At 37.6% G+C, this 24,527-nt stretch overlaps 1 protein-coding gene across 1 annotated transcript in view; it reads right to left on the reverse strand.

Annotated features, from left to right (window-relative positions):
* Positions 1-3,971: 3,971 nt before the first annotated feature.
* The window catches only part of UCHL3 (ubiquitin C-terminal hydrolase L3), a 43,959-nt gene continuing 23,403 nt past the window's right edge, over positions 3,972-24,527 (reverse strand). Inside the window, exons 6-8 of the mRNA XM_008643679.2 lie at positions 9,529-9,604; positions 6,994-7,052; positions 3,972-5,705 (exon numbers count right to left, since the gene is read on the reverse strand). Of these exons, the coding sequence (XP_008641901.1) occupies positions 5,622-5,705; positions 6,994-7,052; positions 9,529-9,604 (219 nt within the window). The 3' untranslated portion in view covers positions 3,972-5,621. The remainder of the gene's footprint in view (positions 5,706-6,993; positions 7,053-9,528; positions 9,605-24,527) is intronic.

A 24,527-nucleotide genomic window follows, 5' to 3' on the forward strand; every position in this document is an offset into this window, starting at 1 on the left:
GTTTGGGAATGAAGTCAGGAGCCTTTTCCACAGCTACGGGAGACATGAGAGATCCACACTTACTTTTGAGCTCTTTTCGTACAAAGTGACCGAAGTGGAGGTGCCCAGGCAGAGCTGAAGGCACACGGCTCGGCTTCCATGCTTCCCTCCCCAGCCCCGTTAGCTTCAACTCTGGTTTAGCTCACAGTACCCACACCAGTGCCCACTGCTCTGGCTCATTCGTGTCTCCTCTCCCCGGCACACTACAACGGATTTTTAGCGACTCTTCCACCCCACACGCTATTCCAAGCTCAGAGCTAAAGCCCGGTCTTAGTACAGCTTGACCCCTGGGCCTGCATGGGAGCTGTGCTGAGCTCTGCCCACTGCAGTGACCACAAAGGTGGGGCAGGTTGGGATCATGCTGTGCTGCAGCAAAAGGTCATCCACGCTGACCGAAGCATAGGAGCCAGGAGGGAGATGGTTTGCTGGCTGAACACAGTGAAATCCTTTCTTCCAATACAGGAAGATGTGGACACATGCTAAGCAGAAAAGTTAAATATCGGGGAAAAGAGCCATTTTCTGTAGTAGTAATCCACAGCATTAGATTGTTGGGTTTTGACTTCGGTTTGTTTGGGATTTTTGGAGTACTAGATTTTATTTTGAGATTGTATTTAAGCTCTCTATAGCTACTTGAAAGGAGGCTGTGGCAAGGTGAAGCTCAGTCTCTTCTCCCAGGTAACAAGCAACAGGACAAGAGGAAATGGCCTCAAGTTGCACCAGGGGAGGTGCAAGTAGATTTTAGATTGGATATAAGGAAAAATTTCTTCAATGCAAGCACAGTCAGGCATTGGCACAAGCTGCCCAGGGATGTAGGGGAATCACTATCCCTGGAAGTGTTCAAAATACGTGGATGTGGTACTTGGGGACATGGTTTAGTGGTGAACATGGCAATGTTAGTTTAACAGCTGTGCTCAATGATCTTAGAGGTCTTTTCCAACTTTCACAATTCTATGATCTTTTCCTACTTGAACTTTTTGTAGTATTTTTTCTTTCCATGTCTTCTCTGTACGTAAAACTGAGTTGCTTCATACATCTTTTGCCTTTATAGCCCATGGCAGAACATTCATAATTTTTGAAGGACTACTGAGAAAAGGTAACTCAAAATTTGTACCACACACAAATTCACTTCTCCTGAGATGTTTACTTGGGAACACATCTTATTTCTGCTTTATAGAAAACCTTCTTAGAATAGAGAAAAAGAATTTTAGGAGATCAACAAACCAGGAAGCTATTAGCTATCAGTTTCTGCAGTATATGGAAATCAGTGTTGCTGGTGTTACACGCAGGAGGGAAAATGCAGTGACTCTGGCTGAAGTAAGTTCCACGGGAGATGTTTGACATTTATTAAAGTTACAAATGCATAGAAGTTATGTAGTTATCTCCTCACCATGGTATGATTTGAGACATCTATGCTATAGAGCCAGCAAGGAACATTATGATAATCCAAGCTGTAATTTTGAAGTTTTTTTCTTACTCCTTTTTCCTGTTCCAAGCCAGACCAGACACAAGACCAAACACAAATGAAGAATCTGCATTTTTCTTGAGTGGGAAGCCTGAACATCAGAAAACAACCCTCTCATCTCACTAATTAACATCCATGATTACAAAGGTTAAAAATGTCTAAATAAAGCATTTATCAGCTGCTGCTGCTGGCTGACATCAGTTTGCAGTACCTGAGGTTACCAAACATTTTTCTGGAGAACTACAGCAGCTTTTCTCCAGTTTTCAAGGTCTTTCACTTCACCTAAAAATACAGGGCTTGCCCCTAAGTAGGAGAAGGTAACTAAGAATTCTATAAAGCAGGCTTCAAAAGAGGTCATGTTAAAAAAAAAAATCACATTTCTCACTTATTGCTGGTTGCTTTATTTCACTTCATGACAAATCAATTAACTTTTCTTACAAATGAAGTGTTTAATGTTTTAGATCAAGTAATTCAAGTAATTTGAGTAATCATGTTATTTGATTAAGTGTTTAAGTAGACTGCACGGATCACAGCAACTTTCAAGTCAAAGTTATTCACTAAGTAAAAAAAAGTTCCCACATGTAAATCTCATTTTAAAAGTGAATTTTAAATCAACTGTCACAGATAAATTATCTATGTGAGCCTGAGCAACCAAAATAGTTTTATTATTCCTTTGTGCTAACAATGGAAGTCACCAGAGTCCTAGATCAGAGAAAGATTACATATACCATATATGACTGCTAATTGTTGCTGTCAAAAGTAGCAAGCATAATATTGTTCTACTTGACAAAAATAAACCCTTTCTATGTGTGTGCTCCTAGGGATAAGTCAAGCAACAGTTTACGTCATATTCTTTTCAAGGAGAGTTCTACAAATATTTGACACAATAATATTTTCTATCAAGGCAGGCTTCTTCCTTTAAAGAAAGACCATATTTATTTTATAAATGTGGGTTGTTAAGTGTCTTTTTTTTCCAAAACACATATTTCAATGTCAGAAAACAACTTTCTTCTACTTCCCTTAACTGAATCATGCAGCCATAATTGAAAGGAAAGGGCATTGTACTGGTTATTAAATTCTTATGATTTCTTAACAAAATGCCTGTAAATAACATGGAAAAACTTGCACCATTATACTTAAAAGAGCTTGAACAATCCTGAGTGCTTAATAACATGCCAGCTCCACTCAGCTAAAATTAATGTAAGCGTGGAGCATGCATCATCTCTTCACTCCTACACACACCATGTCCATAAGATGGCGTGTACAGGTGGCCCAGACTGCAGAGGCTGAAGAGGGATTTTCTGGCACTGCAGCCTGTGGCCAAGCCATGCTCCTCTGCACAAAGGTGTCGAGGCTCTGGCAGGGCTGCACAAGTCAGAAACTACAGTGTTATTTTCCCACGGAGCTTGAACTAATAAGCGGAGATTGTACAGCTCAGGCGATGATGCAGACATTGGGGCATCACAGAGCCAAAAGCACCATGGGGTCTGCAGGGCTTTTCAGCCTCTAATCAGGACCTTGCTTGACTTTACAAGTCAGCCAAGTGTTCATACCTCAGTTCTTCTATCCATGTTATACAGGTTCTGTCAATGACAAAGATACTCCAGCAGCTTGTAGATCCCTTTACTTCCTGTGCTCCTCAAGACAGTCACCAAAGCCTGTGCCAAAGCATGCTCTCACAAGCTCTGGAAGGCTGTTACACTCTACATGTCAGGTGAGATGGTATTTCTGCAGTGTAGCCTTTCACAATTTCTAGCAAGGGACCACGCAGTGATTAGACACAGTTCAGCATAGAAACTGGTGCATTGCTCTTCCTTTGGCATCTCCAAGCAGTGTTCACTAAAATGTACCATCTTACATATTAATAAACCAGAAATTAACACTGAAAATAAAACAAAAGAGGGAAACCTTACCCTGCAGAACAACTGATTTGAAGACTATGTAGAAGATGCTAAGCAAAACTACAACATTGCCAAAATACTAAGAATTCTTATCTATATGTTTTTACTTAAGATTCAACATGTATTTTTCAGCGTGACCACAGAAAATCCCACCCCAAATTTATTACTCTAACCTTATTATCCTTTGTCCTGATTTATCTAATCAGTCCTTGTACTCAACAAGGAGCTCCACTTCTGAAGGGATTTTGCAATAAACAGTTGCACAAAAACAGACACACCATACATTACTTAAACCCACTGAATTGTTCTAAACATTGAAGAGCATATATGATGAGACTATTTCCCTAGAGCAGACAATTGATGCAGCTAGTTTAACAGCTTTGAACTGCACTTCCTCTCTTTCCTCCCTATCCTAAAAGGCCCTTATCTATATTAACTATGGCTTACTTGAAAGATAATCCTCTAAGTCACCATTAGCTTAAAATATGCAATATCCCAATTCAGTGGTGACAACCTTTGTTTGATTTTTCAACCTTTATTTGATATTAGCAAGAAGACAACACAGCTGGTTTGGTTACTAAAGCCTCTGATTTTTATTTAAAAGCAAGTTTCAGGGCTTTACTAATGAGCATGGCAACAAAAAGCAAGTCTTAATGATACTGCATTTTATTGGTGTAAAAAAGCAAAAGCTTCAAAAATGGAAGCTCATTAGTGTCATTCTTCTCCCCTGCTTTTCCAATCAGCTCACTTACAGAAAACAGAATGTTGTTACTGGACTCTCCAGGTGACATGTTTTAGACAGACACTCCAACTTTTTCCTTAGAGTGCAAGAGATGTTCTTAAGTGATAAGACAGACTCCCACGCCTCCTTCTTTTCTATAAAGAAGGAAGACTCTGCCAGAGTGCTTCTGGAATAACCCCATTCATTTTTACTGCAAAGACAATTGATAGAGAATGAAAGCATCCTCTGGGACGCAGAGGGCTCAGTTTCCTTTGGCAGTGGGTTTGATTGGAAGCAAACCTAAATTATTCCACTTTAAAGGAGTGAATAAGGAATATTTTTCTGGAACGTCAAAAACATGCACATTAACACAAACCAACCTTCACAAGAATCCTAAAGTGTTAAGACGGCTTAGCCAAAAAACTGAACCCAAAACCAAGCCAAACCAAGAAAACCGAACCCCAAACAACCACAGTGTTACTATTCAGGTACAGAAAATGGTCAACAGTACCTTAAGAACAGTGGGTGGAGTGGGAGGGATGGCACAGGGGAAGGGTATCACACAGCATTCAGTAATGCCACCTGACAAACTCACAATAGATATTCCTACAGGGGAGAAAAGTATATAACCATCATGGCTACCTTAAAATCTCCAGTCTCTTTCTGTTGTTGCTGAACAAAACTTCATTGCAACCATCATCACTTTTCTATCATTTATTTCAGTTAGGTGAGGTACTACTGCTGTATTCACCTGTGTGTGCCCTCCACAGTCCTACCATTTGAATTAGTTAATGCGCCTTTTCAGGAGGAAAAAATCCACGTCATTTTTCCATATATACAGATAGCAAATATTGGTTTAACTAAAGTTTTTTGACAATTTATTAGACTTGAGAAACAAAGTGAAGTTTTATTCAAAATGTAAAAACATTAAGATAATTTTAAAATGTTAGTTCTCACCAACAGTAAGAATAGTCCTTTTTCTGCCTTTTTTCTTCAATATATTTATTTATAAATAATGCACTGAAAAAATGGCTTTGTCATTTGAGTCACCTGAAGAAGTTCTTAAAATATTCTTGCACCATTATAAATAAAAGATGGAGATAGCCTCATATTCCCAGTGTTCACCCATTGCCACACCACATACTCCACTCAGAATGTTACCTGTGCATGACACAAATGATAATCCTGCTCTGAAGTAGCTCATCATTATTACGAGGACATATCACAGACAGTAATTCCCAAAACTTTTAAGGGGGTGGAAGGAAAAAAAACCCACCACATAGAAATCTTGCACAAAATGCATGCCTGTATAGAAATACCCAAAGTTGCTGTAGGAACAAGCAGCAAAATATAGCAAGGACAAATGCAAAGTTTATTCCATGTATGCTACAATTAGTCAAGAATGTTAGGGAAGTATCAAAATTTGTACTATTAACATATGGCAACAGTTTTATTCTTACAATACATTGCAAGAGAGTAGCCTCACTGGAAAAGGCTTTTAAGCTGCAGACAGTGCAATTGCATTAAATCTTAATTCTTCTGGGTCACGTTCCATGAATTTCTTGCAAACTTCTATTGCATCCTAGGGGAAAAACAGTACAAAAATACCCCAAAATGAAAAACAGTATAAATCATATTACAAAAAAACAAACAAAACACAACTGAAATATGAAGATATGCTTTATCCAAACTATGCTCAAAATGGATTTTTACATAAAGGTTTACTAAATAGTGTGACAAGCCTACATAAACTGTATTCTGATGTAAGTTACCACTATTCAAGATTACTTACAGTGCTCATATGGGCAGCCTAAAAGAGCAAAAGTTTTATGCAGGACCTTAGCAATGATGATTTTTGTGACTGAATATTACTTTGTGCAGCAAATATGTTGCTTCTCTGACTTTCTAAATGCATCTCTGAAGCTTGCCTTAACTAGTACTGCTGCCTTCAGAAATTTTTCCTTTGTTTCAAGATGAATCTAAGCTGGGCGGGGTAATTGAAAGATTTTAAGTAATTCCTTCATCTAGTCTAGCTTTAGGGTGCAATCTGGAGAACACATGTTATCAGCAAAACAGGAAAAAGGAACATATGAAATAAGGAAAGCTTTATCCAATTTCTTCCCCTGTCCAAGCAGGCACAAATTGTTTGCAAACTTAACAGATGTTAGTCTGTGCTTCTAAACTATAAAATCGTTTTGGGTTTTGTTTGTTTTAGTTTCTCTGGTTTCTTCATTTTGTAATGCTAATCCAGTCCGGATATCATAAAAGTCAGATCTATGCATTGCCTTCTCTCAACTTCAACTTTGCACATTCTGTGGGGACGACAGTTTATTCTCCCAACTCAGTGTATCCCTTTCCAATTCATTTCTCAGCTCATGACACAAAGTAGCACCCAAAAGAAGATGTGAAAGTGAAGAAGAATGATTATTAGCAAGGGTCACAAAGGAAATCAGCTTCTGTCTAGCCTGACACCTATCAAACTATAACTAAACCAAAGGAAAGAGAATGAAGAATTTTAAGTTTTCAATCTGCTACCTTGTTACACGTACTATTTGAAAGGAGCAGGAGTGTATGAAAATCTAAGCACAGAAGATAAGTCAGTCTGATCTTGTGTCATAGTCAACCCTTCTGACATTTCTTATGATACAATACTTTCATCTGGAGCCACAACGTGAGTGTTCCAAAATACCTCTTTTCAAAACTGAGTAAACTGAATTTTGCCTCACCATTCCACTCACTCTATTCCTCATCCAACCATAAATATAGCTAGACTTGTATACGTATTTTCATGTATCTATTTTATAAATTTTGCGGAAATACAGCAAGAATGTTGTGTAACACCATTTATTAAGAAGGTTCTCTATCCCTACCTCTAAAAAAGAATCGTCGCTGGTTTCCCCATGGTTTATTGGAAATGGCTTGCGCCCATCTGTTGAAAGACAAAGTGGGATTGAACAACACATTTATAAAATTATAAAAGCTTCATTCTTCCAGTTAAAACTATTTACACAAATTTTTTTGTACTTCACTTTCAAAAATGCTATCTCATTTTTCATAAAGGCCACACATGCAGCTAGCTCTTCCCGGGTCTCTCCACTGCTGACTGCTTGTACCAGTATCATTATATACAGTCTCTTACTTTTAAAAAATAATCCAATTAAAACGATGAAATATTTTTCAATATTTAATTTGAAAACTTAAAGGCTGTAAGTTGCTATTGTTTTAATGCTGGTGTAGTACTTCAGTTTTTCAAGTAGAGTAGAAAAATTTCAGCAACATTTGATGGATTTATGCAGACAGACAGCTCTATGTCTGTGGTGTTTGACAGCTGTGATCAGGGACTCCACAGTAGACCAAAGCAACAAACCCACCATTCTAAAGAGTCTGGCATCACTGAAAATGTTTCTGTCATTTAAAATAAATTAGCAAACAAACCCAACAGCTCTAAATATTAAGCACTTTCATGGCATTTAAGAAGGGTTGCTATAGTTACTTTTTTCTTGCATTTCCAATAGAATAATGCTTGTCATTCTCAGCATTTTAAAAATAACTTCATATAAATATGCTTCAGGTTACTTGCAAAGGGTTAACAGTATGAAAACCTGTGACAGGGTACCTGTATTTGCTAAACCACTTTTGCTAAATTCACTTTTGGCTCTGTCTTCCCTGTGAAAGGCTTTTCCCTCCCCAAAGATGCCATCAAAGTTGACAACACTTCCAAACTACATTTTCCATAACTAAAAATAGATATGATGTTAGAAAACTTATGGATTTACATGAACAAGATGTTGTTCATTACTGTAACTACCATGACTGAAGTTACAAGGCAAAACCCTCAGAAAATGCCAGGAAAACAGAACTGAATGCCCTGCACTGTTGCAAGCTAAGTTCACCTCAATTTTTGGGCTTTTTTTATGTCCATATGGCAGAACAACATTTTAATTTCATGTGCCTATAAATAATGTGTTTTCTATGACAAAAACATCATAAACATTTAATATCCATGTGCTTCCTTAGCACGCCAAAGCCCACATGCTGCCCACACTGTCTGAAGCCAGTGAATCAATTGAAAAACCTTCTTCCATTTTCCTACTTTTAGGTTGGGGATTTTTTTGCTTCCTTCCGCTGGTACGGAGAGAAGTTATTTTAAGAACAAAAGAAGTAGTACTACTGGCATTCCACTGCACAGCAGAGCTAAATGCCTCTTCTTTTTCTAATTTTTTTTTTATTTTAAGAAAAAATTCAAATGGGGGTTCTCTTGCATCATACCTACAGAAAATAGGTAAATATGGTCATCATAGTATGTAGTCTGCTTGTTAATCAGCATAAATTAATGGACAATGAAAATGTATCATGGAAATAGTAGCACACAACTGAAAAAAGAGCAAGTCATCCCTTATGCCTTGAAATTTAGAGCCATAAAATATTTATATTGCATTCTACAGTTCTTAACTTTTTGATCTAGTCCACTGACAGATACACAGGGGCATAAAACACAAAAATGTGTGCCTATTGGTTATGACTTATCTCTGGTAATATCGCTTAGATCAACTTAATATTAACATAAGCACTTCTTATATTCCGCTTATGCCCCATGTTGTGATTAGTTACCACCTGTTAAGGGCATTGCTTAATTAAATGCTGATTTTCAAAAGATGAAAATCATATAACCATAAAATACTGCAAAAATTATGCTAGGAAGTACCAGTGACTTGCAGTTTTTAAATGCTGATCTGCTTGCTGATTTTCTGAAGAGCCTGCTGGAAAACCTAGTTGCTCAGCAACATATTTAAGACTGGAGTCATTAGAGAATATCTGAGCAAAACTAAGTGCTACACAATCTGAAGAGGGAAAAGATAGCTGTGGTTCAAAAAATAAGGACTACTCTTGTACAGTTAACTGTCTATTGACCACAAAAAGTAGAGGAAAAACATGACAAGACTATTACAAATGAGTTGCAGAATATTAATATCTTGTAATACCCTGATGACATACTTTAGCTAACATTTCTGAAGTGGCACACAGTTGATTTAATAGTTCCACAAGCAATCCAGGAACATAAATATAACGAATGTCCTGTGAAATTTTGAGTGTTTATTCATTCTTCTTGCTTCCTGTCCTGATAAATGCCAAAAAATGAAGTTTTGAGGCAGTCTAGTATTCTGTACCATTTTGTCTTAATAGGATGGAGTTGAGGGAAGGAGAACAAAAAAAAAAAACCCAAAACAATGGGAAGAAGGCTGCAGTTGTTTGACAGAAATCCCCAGAGAGTTAAGATGCAGCTAAAAAGAACCTAAGCCCTACATAATAACATCAAGAAATCTCCCTGAAACTTTTCACAGTTGACAGCATCACTACTTGTATTTGTTTCAAACAAATGGAGAGTGTATAGAAAGTGTTCTTACCCAATTCATAGAGATGACCACCTACATTAACTAATGCAATAAAGTGAAGATCTACTTTTTCATCTATACTTGGTGCCTGCAAGACAAAACAAGACAAAAAGAAATTGTGTTTACTAAAACTCTTAGAGATATATGATTAATGAGCACTTATCATCATAATATGCAAAACAACTGGACAAAAATCACAATTGGGAAGCACATTCTGGATCTATACAGAATGGCAGAAGTCAAGTGAGGAACATTTTGGCATATAAAGAAACTGCATGTATCAGTAAGAATCCATGCAGTGGAGTATCTGGAAGTATTTCTGATTATAGCTCTACATAAAAGCTTTATTTTTCATTACTGAATTAAAAGTAAAATCAGCTCAAATACATAAACATCAAAAATAGACTTTCATATAAACAACATCCTTCACTAACCTATCTCCCATAACACAATGATGCAGGGCTCAACTCTAAACCTGTAACATTTTAAAACTGAAAATATTCACTTGGTCAAAATAATTTTTCCCGCATAAACCAACCCCAGTTAACCAGTTCCTCTTTCAGAGGCAGTCAAAGCAAACACATCTTAGATGGGGACGAAAGAAAATAACCAGAGGTGCCCAGACTGAATTTTCAAAGTGGTATCATACTCATCATATCCTCTAAGGACTGAAGTACAGCGAAAGCACCAAGGGACATGACATAAAAAATGGTTACTGTTAGTAAAGATCTGCCTAGGCCAGTAGGGTTTTTTTGCTGTGCTGGAAACTACAGCAAGCAAAAGCTTTTGCAGAAGATTGCTGGGCATGCACAGCGTGGTGCTCCACCAACACACCTTCCCAGCACCCACTGAGCAGTGGTGTTTGAACTTGTGAGCCAAAAGTTCTGTCATCACTTTTGAGCCAAAAGCTCTATCACCACTATTGTGTTCAATAGCAATTGACGGTGTTAATTCCTTATCAGTCTGTCCAGTCTGCATCTGAACTTTGATCCACAATTTAAGATGATACCATTCTGAGCAAATGGGAAAAAGACTTCAGTTTTTCTTCATTATTAAGAATCTGACTTGCCTGAAAATCTATTTCATACCATTTTCTTTCATCTTTTAATTACTGCTAGGCTTACATGAATTTCCTAAAAGATTCTAAAAATGTAAAAACTTGCTAGAAACAGGTTAGAGTGTAAAATAAGTTTTAGGACCTCAAAGTCGTATCATCTTTTCAAGACTGGGTTCAAAATTTCCTTTTTGATGATGGCCATGAGAAGAGACTTTAAAAGATGATATAAATTGAAGAAATTTGGCAAATAACCAGAAGAACAGAGTGAAGGACAAGAAGTCACCACAAGTCCTTCAATATATCAAGAAGGCAAAAGAACACAGCACTGTGGAAGAACTGCTAACAGCTTACAGAAATTCTACGTAGCAAGCTCAAGAATGAGAAAAAAAGAAAAATAAAACAAAAAAACACACAACTTCCCCTCGCTTTCATTTGAGATTTATCTCCATGGCCAGTTAAAAGTGTGAAAGGCCCAAATACCCTGTTTCACCACTGTTTCAGAGAGCCTAGAATGGAGAAAAGGCATTCTGGTCACTGAAGATGAGGCATCTATCAAAGGGGCAAGAGGACCTTTCCACCAGAAATTCAAGCAGTCTAAGTGAAATAGCCTTTGATAACTTTGTTTCACAGAAGGCCAAACAGAGCCAGGATTTAGCAAAGCCAAGCAGCCTCAAGAACTTGACTACCCCAGCTGCAAACTTCAAAGGACCACAGGTTTCCATAAAATCACACAAGACAGTAGGTAACATCCAATGACACCTTGTTGTTATTGCTATTGATCACCCAACTTTTTACAGACATCTAAACTGTAGTGCTACAAAAGTGTGTAGGCAGGCAAGGCTGAGCATCCTTGTCAAATCCCACATTGTCACCTAATTCCCTTCATAGACATACGACTTCACCGCTGTTCACTAATCCACTAAACACACCAACTAACAAATCAGGGTTTAAGAAATTTCAGGGTTAGGCGAAAGACCACTGCCAGTTAGTCGCACTTTAGGAAAGAAGTGGCTTTACAGTTTAAAGAACATACTCTACCTGGGCTCAAAGTGACATGAAGTAGAAGAGTACATCACTACTTCAGAGGACTTTGAGATGTTCAGGATTTGATTTTGACCACATTTAGAACAAGATATAGTTGCCCTTTTGACCATTTTGGGGGTTATGTTCTTTGTCTGATTCTAATAAACACCCTTTCTCTAGAGAGACACAACTGGCATGCCTGGAATGCTGAGTCTATATATAGAAAGAAGACGGATAAGGAACTCATCAAAAAAAGCATGATTGACTTTTCATAAAGTTTACTTAGAGGCAGACTCCTATAGAATCCTGCTGAGTTTTTGTACATGACTAATCTAAATAACATGCTTTCATTGTGCTATTGCCATAGACCGTGAGAAAAGTTGTGTTTTTAATTCCCCAACCTCAGAGAGAACGAAAGCCATTATTAAGTTTTCTGCGATATGTTCTAACGTAGGCTGTTTCCTTCCATTGATATTTCTTTTAATCTAATCTAGATAGCAGTAAAGTTGATTTGTTACATTTCGTGAAAAATTAGGATTTCAGTAATTTTTGACAGAAAAATATTTGCATAATCATAAGCACTGAGAAACAATAGGGTCTGAATAGTCACGATGACCTAAAACTTTGTATTATAAAATCTGTTGCTTATAACTTAGGCAAACAAGTAACTGGATTAAACTTTCCCAGTGTGATGAATCTGATTCAAAATCCCTCCACCCCTCCCATCCTTAGGGAAAAAACTCCCAACACATCCATATGTGTGCAAACACACTCACACACAGATACCACATGAAAAGTCAGGCCAATTTCCATTTCACTGGGAAGCTCTAGAAATTCTAACACTTGAACCAGAAGATTTTAAATTTCAAAGGAATGGAAAAAAGAGGGAATGTCAGCTCCAGAGACATGTCTTTTGTGGCCTCCTTGGAAAGCTACACCTTTGGCCATGTTTTCAAGTTTCTAACAAAGTGTCTATGTCAATGTTTAAAAGAATAAGGAGCATAACTTTAAAAAGTCTGCCTGCCTGTTCACCACTATGTAGTATTGCTTAGAACAGTTACAGAGGATTTTCTCTTGATTACTCGTCATGTCAAAGACCACAGTAACACAGACATCAATCAAGTGTTGAGATGAACGGTTCCTCTAGACTTTTCACTTAAAAGCCCAGTCAGTGTGCAAAAGGAGAAAGCACATTTGAAGGACCACATATATGTATGAACCACAAGGAAAGAGAAAGACACAGGAGTCTAAATAAGGGGATTGTCTAATCTGGACTTGGAACTAACCCATGGGATTCAAGACTCATTTTTCAAGTCTTCTGAAGAGCCATCATGCTGAGTGCATAAAATTTATACTTCTCTACTATCCAGCAAAGACAGAAAGAGGACAAATACCAGCACCTTGAGTAGCTTACAGAAGCTTATGTTATGGTTGCAATCATAGTATAAGAAGTAAGAAGTAAGTTTTGGTAGTATGGGTCAGTAGATATAATTTTTCCAATTTATCTCTCCAACCTAAAAACATGCTGAAAGATAAAAACCAGAAGTCTTGAAATGGATTTAAAGAAGAAAAATACAAGAAGTTCAGTGCTCAAAGTGATGGTTCTGGGAACATCAGCTAAAATGTAACTTTTTCCCAAGGAACTAAGGTAACACTCAATGATATTAATACAGAATATCTTCATGAATACCCAGTCTCACACACAAAAGAGACAGCCAAGGTTGTCTGCCCTCTAATTTTGGATACCACATTAAAAGCACTTAAATACCAGAGTCCCAATTTTTCAGAGGATTTGACTGCCTTCTCTCCTAACCCGGACATTCAAATTGAATAATAAACAAGTTGACCTTTGTGAGAAATCAATTTTAATTGACTGTCTCAGGTCAATACCCATTAGTTCACGCTATTGAAACAGAACCTCTACATTTCTTCCTCTCTTCTCTTCACTAGCAGATTTCAAATCACTAATTAAAATGGCACTTCCCAAAGTTTTTACAATATAAATGATAACCCTTCCTACTCCTTGTACTAAGAAATTCCCTTAGTTTTACCTTTCACCACTGCATGCTGCCCTCTCCTGATGAACTAAACCAGTCTTTCTAGTTGTACTAACCTTCAGAAGCTCAATGGTACACCCCGTATCACTGTTTGCCCAATCATATCAGCCTGTCTAATAAAGTATATTTCATCACCTGCACAGTTTATCTTGCAATGCACTTAGAACATTATCCCAATCTAAAAGTTGGTATTCAGTTTTCATGCATTTGAAGTCCTTTGATCTTGAAATGGTCCTCAGTCAAAACAAGACTGCTCATCAAATTCGATGTGCAACTAGTTTCTTCTCCCCAAAGCTTCATTTCTGGGACAAACTTACAACTGGGAAAAAAAAAATGGTTTTACTCTCATGGATCCACTGAACAAGCCTCACCACACCCCACTTAAAATTTATTTATGAAAGACCACATTATAAAAGCAGATTCAATGTTACATGACAATTTTCAGGAAATTTCTTCCAACAGTATCTTGTATTTTTATTATTCCCTTACACTTGCTTTTGAAAGCAAGAAGGAAAGCAAGAAGCCTCACAAACCAGTTTACTAGAATGCTTTGCAATACAGGTAGTGACTGGGAAAGGGGAAAAAAACCACACTTGGTGTTAAGTCAAGAAACTAGCATCAGGAGTCTCTCAGGTTATGGAAGAAGAGTACTGAAGACTGATAGGGAAAAGACAATTTTGCAGAACCTTCAGGAATAAAAAATTTCAGATACATCCAATTGAAAGATCATGACAAAAGCAGCTGCAGTGTTAAGAGAAGAAGAAGCCTTAGAGGTTTAACTATACTAATTTACTTACAAGGAATTACAAGAAGCCAAAGAAAAACATATCCAAAAAAGAAGATTACACAACAGAATACTAGTATGGTTTAGATGCAATAAATTCTGAAGTAAAAGGAAAAAAGTGATGCAATTGCTGTTGAGTAGATCAGATGTCTGTAACTTCCGTTTTGAAGCATGGGATGTGCTTGGGCAAATACCCTTTAGGACTGTGAAAGGCATTTGGGTCTCAGTTGAAGTACTGCAACTAAAACAAAGACCATAGGAATAATGATCACAAGTTTTTATCAAGGTTATTTCTGGCTCTTTCTCACAAAACAGTGACATCTCTATTCATACCCAATATACTGCAGCAAGTTTACAGTACTTGAAATGCTCTGGAATTTCACAGCTGAACACACACAGCTAATTCAGCTCAAGGCATCCCTTGCCCAGAACAATGAAAAACAATTTCTATGAGAAAGGTGCTGAGGGACTGTCTTAAATGCTGGCACAAAAATGGACAAGAAGTTGCTTTGCCGAGCATTGCATTATGTATTTTTCTACTCTGCTGCCATGGTAGACAAGCTGTCTTGAACTTATTACCTCTGTATCTGCAACCATAACTGGAATACTTAAGGGTCAGGTGAGGTACAATTCCAAGCTGCAGCACAATAGCATCTGATTTTGCATGGGAGAATGTCAAGCAAGAAGGTGGAATTCAGAGACAGGCTCTATCAAGGATCAGAGTATCTGGATACAGAGTGTTTATACAAATCTCCTTTTAAATCCATAAGTAAGAGGAATTATTCAGCAGTATGCTGCTCTAAAGAGGTATTTCCTGGTCTTTTCTTTAAAGAACAGGAACTTTAGTCTGATCTAGAAAGTAAATGGGAGAAAGCAAAGTGCATGTTTTCAAGTTTGAGAAATTTGTAGGAAAGATTCATAGAATCAGGAGATCAGTTTGACATATAAAAGGCAGCAAAACCTAAGGCAAGCAGAGATACTAAAAGAATAGATGAGGTGGAAGAGAAAATGACAAGGATTGAGGAAAAGTCAACATTACTAAACAAAAGCATGCTTCTAGCTTGTCTTAAAAATTTGCCACATCGACTGTAATTTATCAGATTTGTACAGAACATTTCAGGACAGTATTTTCAATTTTTTTCCCCTCCTATTATATGTTCTTAACTTTTCTAGAGACCTGCTCTGAAAAGGTGTATTAGGTCTGGCTGAGATGGAGCTCATTTCCCCACAGCAGCCCCTCACAGTGCTGAGCTTTGCATTGGTAGCTGGAAAGGTGCTGATAACACCCCAGTGCTTTGGCTGCTGCTGAGCAGCGCTGACACAGCATCTGTGCCCTCTCTCAACCCCCTCAGCAGGAGGATGGGGGTGGGCAAGATCTTGAGAGGGAACACAGCCAGGACAGGTGACCCAAACTGACCAAAGGGGTATTCTGTACCATATGAGGTCTGCTCAGCAATAAAAGCTAAGAGAAAGGAGAAGGAAAAGGGGGTAGGCATTAATTATTGTGACATTTGTCTTCCGGGCCAACCACTACACATACTGAAGACTTGCTTCCCAAGAAGTGTCTGGACATCCCCTGCTGATGGAAAGTAGAGAATAAATCTTTTGTTTTTTCCTGCTTTCATTTGAAGCTTTTGCTTTACTGAACTGCCTTTATCTTGACACATTATTTTTTTTCTCTTATTTTCTCCCAGCCCTGGCCTGCAAAGAAGTAGAGTGACAGAGCAGCCTGGTGGGCATCTGATGTCCAGCCAAGGTCAACCACCACTGAAATCAAGGAAAGTTTTTAACTAGGAAAAGTGCTTTTATTTAAGGAGCCTAGATAAAGTCTCCCAGTATCAAAACTTTGCTCTGAATTTTGAAAGAATCTTTCTTTTGTCTGTCAATGTTTTAATAGTAGAAATGTACTTACGACTACAAAGAAGTTCAACTCCATTTTAAACACATACAGGGTGTTCCCCTCCCTTAAATTCAAGGGCACAGATTTCTTAATAAAAGCAATACTAAAATGCTCACGCATTTCTCATACACTGCCCTCATGCAACGCTGAGCAGTTCAGCCTCTTTGTACACCTAGCAGAATGACCAAAGCTGTACTAATACTACTTGTTGACAGGACACTAAATATTACCTTGTCATTCAAATTTTACCAAGCCAACTAAGAGAGCTTTAATGCAAAAAATGCTGTCCGATTTCTTGCATATTAAACTAATTTACAAATAGGTCGTGTGTTCTTAATTTTCTTGAAAGGCATGTTATACAAAAGTGTAAAGATGAGAACAACATCTAGTTACCAAAACGTATGAGACTACCTACTATTCACAGATAAATTCTTGTGTATAGGCCTTGCAATCTTAATCTGTCAGATGAAGACAGGACATCAGGTGAGTTAAGGTTTAATATTTTAAAACATTTTAGTGGCAAGCTTCTGCTTTGCCAAATACAGTTGTATTGAAAGCTAAACTAATTTTCTGAACATTTTTAAAGCAAATGCTCACTACTAGTGGATGATGACTTGTTTTTAGACATTTTCTGAAGTTAATAAAACTCTCAACTTGATTTTCTGCCATAATGACAACAGGTTATGTTGTAACATCCATCCTTGGATAAGTCATCATTTATTACCGTTGAAGTAAACTCATGTTCAATTAATGCTTTTGTTCTAGGCAGGCATATTCAAGCTCAAATCTCCTTCAATAAGTCTTTTCTTAACAACAAGCATAGATAAGTCAAACTCAAACAAGATCCCAGTTTCAAATTACAGAAATATGACATAGAATTTTCCAAGGTTTGCTAAACAAAATCCCCAGGTAAAATGTCAGATGTTTGTTAATGTCAGCGAAACAAATGGGGGGTAAGAAGCATGAGTTGGGAAGAATTTAAGTCTGCGCTTAACTCCACGCCTCCTCAAATCCCAAAATATTTAACTAGCTCCAAATGATTACATCAAGAATGTTCCATAGCTCTGAATATTACACGAGAGCTAGATACTTAATAAAAGCACTTACTATTCACATAAACAGAAAGAAGTCTGGGAAAAGGCCTCATCTTGAGATATTTATCAGGATAAATATACAAAAGCTATAAAGAAGTGGAAGCATTTCACACTAATATTTTAATAGCAGTAAAACATTAAGGATTTCCACATGTGCAAAGACACATCTGAATGGAAAAGAAAATTACTTGGACCACAGTCAGAGTAGTTATTTCATCTCTGTAAAAAATCCACATATCTCAAAGAAGAATTTCCAGGAACAGGTGAAATGTGATCAGTATCAAAGAATGATAAAAACAAAATCAATGTCCCAATTTTGCATTTAAGACCATTCAGTTCAACATATCAAGATTTATTTTTTTATTCATGTATGCACTAAAAGTGTGATCACTCCTTAAAAGCAGGATGAAATGCCACTAAAAGACTCTTTCAGTTCAGTATTTCTGCTGGTGGCCATCAGACCGTTTAGAAATATTGGCTATTCTATACATATAATTTTTTTTACAGATTTTCAAGATACATCTGTGGTCTGTGAGTGAAGAAGGAAAAAATTTTAAGCATTTGATGACAAGCTTTTCTTATTGGAACATCTCAACTGGAATGTTTGCCTACAAACTAGATAAAGAAACAAGATGTCAAGTAAGAAAGTAACCAGCCCCTTGGGATTATAGGAAACATTTTATCTTTACTGAAATACCCAGGGACCATTAGCCAAGAGTTGATGAAAGAAAAGGAAACCAGGTTTAGGATATGAAAACTTAAACCAGGTCTCAAACACAGAAGAAATAATACCACGTGGCAAACATTAAGAAGCCCCTTGGTTTAGTAGATCCAAATGAAAGATCATGAAGATGAGGTGAAAAGAAGAGGCTGGATGTAGAGCCTATGGCAAAAAAAAGTGCCACTTCATGAAAGGCCAACTTCTTCTACGCTTTGAAAATGATTTGGTTTATGTATGGAATCAAAAATACCTGGACAGCAAAGCATGGAATGATGTACTTTTGCTGTCTGACATGGTGGAAAGGGAAAAAAAAAAACCAGGAAGAAAGAAATCCTAAGAATGGTTGAGAAAAGACCCCAACAAAACATGATGCCTCGAAGACTGAAGTTACATGGCAGAAGGCCAGTGGTGTCAGAGTAAGAAAAGACTGAAGATGGACTACACTTACAACAGAATGAAGCCCGACAGATGGAAGGCGTATCAAGGGCCGCCACCGACGCAGACGGATTGACGGACTGGGAGCCTTTGCAGGACCTACATGATTACGTTTGGCCCAGGAGAGGGATGCAGAGTGACACAATGGTGAGGCCTTCGTTCTGCTGTGGCTAACCTGGGGCTGCGATGAGCATGGTGGTGAAGACAGCGAGGACGATGACGACTACATAAACATTAAAAAAGAACATACTTAGCCCACTTAAACTTGAAATAGCATCCCTGCAACTGCAGCAAATAGCAACTGCAAAAGTGTCCACTATTGAGTATACCTTAACTGCTCAAATCATACAGACAATAATCAAGAATGTGTTGAATTTGAAGGAGAAGATAAAAGAACACTGCGAATAAGCGAAGACATTGTTCAAATCTGAAGTTTATAGTCAGACAAGCTAGAGGTTATTCACACCCAGGGAACTTCACAATATGAACACAAATAAACTGACTCATTCAAGAGACAGTGTTGGAAAGTGAGGACGGAGGGGATTTAAGCATCATTTAATGGAAGGAATAATTAAGAACAGAGAATGAATCAGTTTTGTCTACAGCTACAGAAGCTGAGAGCAACAGTTCTTTGGCAATTTGGGAAAGCTAGATTGTGCTACTCTGGGATTTAAAATGAATCAAGTAACTATGGTAACAGAACCCAGAGTTTCTTTACTGTTCCATGTCTAACATAAAAGGAAAGCGAAGGAAAGGGGAAGCTTACCGTGGTGAGGTATGCAACTTCCTAAGTTTTTCACCTATTCTTCTAAAATAGCAGGCCAGTGGCAGTACTGCCATTAACACTCAGGATCCCTTTAGTATCCGTGGAAGCAGTAGGACTATGTTAAACCATTCAAATTGTTACTATTAGAAGAAAGACCATAGAAGTATTAAAAATGACTCTCAGCTCCAACTGACAAAGTTATAGTAAATATATTATGACCAGAAAGGACCATTGTGATGATTTAGTTTTGATCTTCTGTCCCACACGGGCCACAGGACCAAACAAGTTCAAGTTTTGCTTGGATCAGAGCATATTCATTAAACAAAAACAAACATTCAAGCTTAACAATTTTTTACTACTGAAAAAGATCAGAACAAATAAAAAATTCAATCAATCCTGTCTATAGCTACAGAGACAATAAGTAGCATGTTCACACAGTTTACTAAAATTCATAATAAATGAAAATGCAACTTTTTTAGTCCTGTTCAATGATGACATAACATGAACAATGGATTACATTATTCATCTGGCCACGATGCCAAACCAGGAGCTCATCTTCAGCATTTCATCCACTATTATTTTCCCCTCTTCGAACATATAAAAATTTCCAGTGTTATCTTCAGCCTTTCAGAGAACCCCTCGCATAAAGTTAATCTTTTGTGCTAATTACACAGCTTTTATTTGGCCTCAGAAAAACACTCCTTTGTTTGAAGCTAATCTAAAGGGCGATCCAGATTGTCCTGTGTTGATGTCTTGTGCTTTATTATCTCTTGATCTTTTTCCACTGCCTGTAGGTTTTGGGATATTTTAATCACAGAATGGTTTGGGTTGGAAAGGCCCACCTTAAAGACCATCTAGTTACAACTCCCACCATGGGCAGGGACACCTTCCATTATACCAGGTTGCTCAGAGCCCCATCCAAATTGCCCTTACTTCCAGAGATGAGTCATCCACAACTTCTCTGGGCAACCTTTTCCATTGCCTCACCACCCTCACAGTAAGGAATTTCTTCCTAATGTCTAATCTAAGCCCACTGTCTTTCAGTTTGAAGCCATTCCCCTTTGTCCTGTCACTACATGCCCTTGCATACAGTCTCTCTCCAGCTCTCTAGCAGGCTCCCTTCAGGTACCTGGAAGGCTGCAATCTGGTCACCCCGCTATTGTCTTCCACATCACTGACAGACTGTTTAATAGTACAGGTCTTAGAACCAATCCCTGCAGAGACCCACAAGCAAACCTAGTAACTCATCACTAACACCCCACTTGTCTGCACTGAGACCTGCCAGGTTAGGGCAGGCAGAATAGAAACTGCAGCTCCTTAAGGTATGTCCCAAATTATGCATTCAGTGGAATGACTCCAGCAGGGGCTGTGAAAACCAAGCATTAGATAGTTTCTCTGAAAAAAAATTGTTTTCACTCTTATTAGTCAAAATAAGTCACTGTAGTGCCAGCCAAAACTATTTACTTTCTTTGTATTATTTATTATTTTTGAAGCAACTAATCTTAGTTCTCTTTTTTTTCTTTTTCCTATCAAGAAAGGGACAATGAATTGGTTCTTTCTGCTCCCATATTGCTGACCTTAAAGAAGGAAGATAGGGTTAGGAATTCTTCATCAAGAGCAAGCATCAAGTACAGTAGAAACTGTAGAACTCAAAGACAATCATGGAATGTTACCAAGTCTCATAACCTGTCCAGAGAACAGTTTTCCACAGCTTTGTTACAGTTTGATTTTTTCTTTAATTTCAAGCATTCTGATCCACACTACATCGCAGCAGCTCCTCATAAAAGAGGACAAAACTAGAAAACCTCCAATCCAAAAATGGAACTACATGAATAAAAAGGAATTAAGCAATGACAATACTTCTACAGGACAGAAAGGCTTACAGGAGCTTAATGGCTATTACAGTTTATCTGTACTACTGACTGGGGTTTTTTCATATTCTTCACTTGAAGAACTGATCTAAAATGAGACGTTTTACATTTAGATTACATATCAGATGGCTTGAAAAAGTGTATGTTCTCAGCTTGCTTAAGAAAATTTCAAAAGATGACTGATAAAAGACTGCTTCTAGAATTCCTCATAGTCCACAGACCTCCCTATGGAGGTAGGAACCTATAAGATTAGAACCTGCTGTCAGGCAGAAATTCAAGAACTTTGCTGACTAGACAGTTCATGACAAAAGGCAAGAGACACTACAGTATGTTTTACAATTTTGTAAGCTGCTGCCGTCGTAACAGACAGGATTGATAAGTCTTCCAAGAATCTGCATTACAGTACCTGTTTACTGAGAAACAGTTGAAAAAAATGAAACCAAAAACCTTGCTGAGAGTATGAATTTACTCTGATGCATTCCATTGACTGGAAGCTGTTAAACTTTACTTTTGCTCTGAAAAAAATCCTATTTTTTAGGACACCTGTGTAATTACTATGAAACCATTTGTAAGATTTTGAACAATACCAAATTTAAGAATTGTTTAACAGTAGAGGGGTGAGCACAACATTGAGAGATATTTTTTAGAGAGCATTTTTTAGTTTTGTTACCATTTTTACCACAACTCTATACTTTTACCATTCTTCTTTATTGCATTATTTGTTTTCTGGCAATTATTGCTAAAATAATGAGAATATATTAAAATACCCCTTGCCTGAATGTAACAAGACCAAAAAATACTTTAGCTTTTCAAAACTGAATTTATACCATAGAATGCCATTTAGAGCAACAAGCATTTTAATATTTCTGGTCAGTATTTGTCCTGATTTTAAATTCCATTCATTGAATCTTTATAGCCTTTATTTCCTGTACAAGTGGGTCTCCTAGTGAGACCAACTAAAAGAATGAGAAACTTCCTTTCCTCTCCATTGAAAATATACTTTTGTATCTGTAAGAGTGGAATTTCAGCAAACAGTATATAGGAATTCTGGAAAAGCAAACTTAATACTGGATTATGGCTAATTAACAAGGCTGTAATAGCCATAAAATTCTATGCATTGTTTTAATAAGCACAAATTAAGCTATGTGAACAGAAGTTGTTTTCAAATGAGTATTAAAAACATTAAATTAGAATTACACATCAATATTACTATGAAATTAATGTTAAATACACATCTCCAGATAAAGCATACAGTCATACATTTCACATTTAATTTAAAATATGGGAGACAAATCCTAACTTGAGACACTGTACTCAAACAAAAGGTATTAACAGCTAGAAACTGCAGAAAAGAGAGAATGAGTCTAACTTTACAAGAAGAAAAGAGCACATGAGCATATTCTTGTGCTGAAAATTATAACAAGTCAAATATCTGAAGAGGTAAAACAAAAGCCCTGAAATAGAATTGAACGTTATTGTCACATGAACCAGTAAGCACATCAAGTTTATAGTCTGAAATGCAAAAAAAATATATTACAAAGAAGCTAAAAGCTTTGTGGAGTAGGTCTGGAAAATGTTCAGGCAATTACCATCTGCCCCAATCCAAAACTCAGTCCTATATATATATAGCTGTTACTAAAATCTAAGATCTAAAAGGAATCACATAAAGTGTTTGTCAGGCACCAAGAGCACACTTCAGTCAGGCACCACTTCTGCATATACCTAAAAGTACCTAAATTCGATAGTGCCAAGGAGCTCATGGCTTGGCTCACCCAAACCTGTCAGGTTCTAGAAACAGGGATCTCTTTGCTCATCTTGTTTGGGGAACCCAATCCAGCAAATTATTTCAGTCCACGTGTAATACACTGAAGACCTGACAGGACAAAGCAGCATCTGGTACTGAATGACTATTTCTAAAGAGAAATAAATATTATTGATTAACTTGCTGGTGGCTATAACAATTCATCTATCTGGAAGCTAAGGTTCAGGGCATCCTCACAGTGGAAAGTTCGAGCCCATGATACCTTCCTCGTCAGAAGCTTCCCTGCCTAACAGCTCACAACCTGTGCTGGGACAGGGGCTTTTCTTCTTTCCTCCGTTTTGAGGTAGTGTCACTCTGTAGAAAGGAATGCCAGCTGCATTGGGACAGAGATAAAATGAGCTTTAACTGCATAACAACATGTCTGCAAACTTGGGAAACAGAAGGAGATAGCATACGTTCAGTCCTGGTCATCGTTCCATAGGCACAAGCCTGGGATCAGAGGCCCTGGCACATGTTCTGCATCTGCTCGGTTGCATTGCTCCATAAGCATGCAGGGACTCCTCCCAACATGCTGTTCATTATATAGTTCCCATACAGTAATCCCTGGAGCAGAGATGGGAGAAGGCTGAAGCGACAATAAAATGTACAACTTTTCCAGCCAAGTGGGCAATATAAGGGTTATTACAGCTTTAAGATTATTCTCAGAGAGGGTGTACTTAAGTATGTATCAATCATTTTTCCCCACCACCTTTTGAAGCTTCATTTTTCTTAAATGATTTCTCATTATTGAATTAAACACAGTATTTTAAAGGGTCTGTATTACAGGTAAAACTGTTCTTCTTCCTTAGTCATTATCATTAGCGGGTTTTTTACATGCAAATTTAATCTATGTATCACACTGTCTGAAAAAATCCTATTCCTCCTCTTTCCTTCACAAGGGTTTTAAATCTCTCAACAGCATTTCAAGCCTATGTTGGTGGTGGTGGTGAAATCTTGAGAGACATTAAGTTCCTTCAAGTTTTTATAAAAAGATAAGCAGCCAGACAGAGGAGTCTGACAAAGGAAGAATTCCACAGAGGCAGAAGATGCTTTGTGAGCTCATCTCCAACAATACACCACAGAATTCACATGAACTAGAGGCATTGTGAGTATTTCGACTGCAAGAAAAGCTTGTTCCTAACTAGATATTCCTTACATGCAACAAAAGCCTGACCAACATTCAAATTCTTAGGAAGTTAAGATTCATAAACTCCAGTCCTCACAGACCTACTTGTTATGTCACCATTACAATTACCAACAACAATATGTATTGAGACTGAGATTACAGACCAAATAGGGCTACCTCTGCTAGCTGATTAACATCTACACCAGTAAGTTTAGTTAGTCCTTCTGCAGCTGCTAAAAAGAAAATATTTACGGTATTCTCCATGTACGTTTAACCCATGGTTAAGAATGGACAATATCCCAATAATATTACTTTGCTAGACATACGGGTAAAGACAAGAAAAATGGTGAGATCAGAGCACCCCAAAAAAATATTT

The sequence above is a fragment of the Corvus brachyrhynchos genome, unplaced genomic scaffold (assembly GCF_000691975.1).
Source record: "Corvus brachyrhynchos isolate BGI_N302 unplaced genomic scaffold, ASM69197v1 scaffold121, whole genome shotgun sequence".
NCBI classification, from domain to species: Eukaryota; Metazoa; Chordata; class Aves; order Passeriformes; family Corvidae; genus Corvus; species Corvus brachyrhynchos.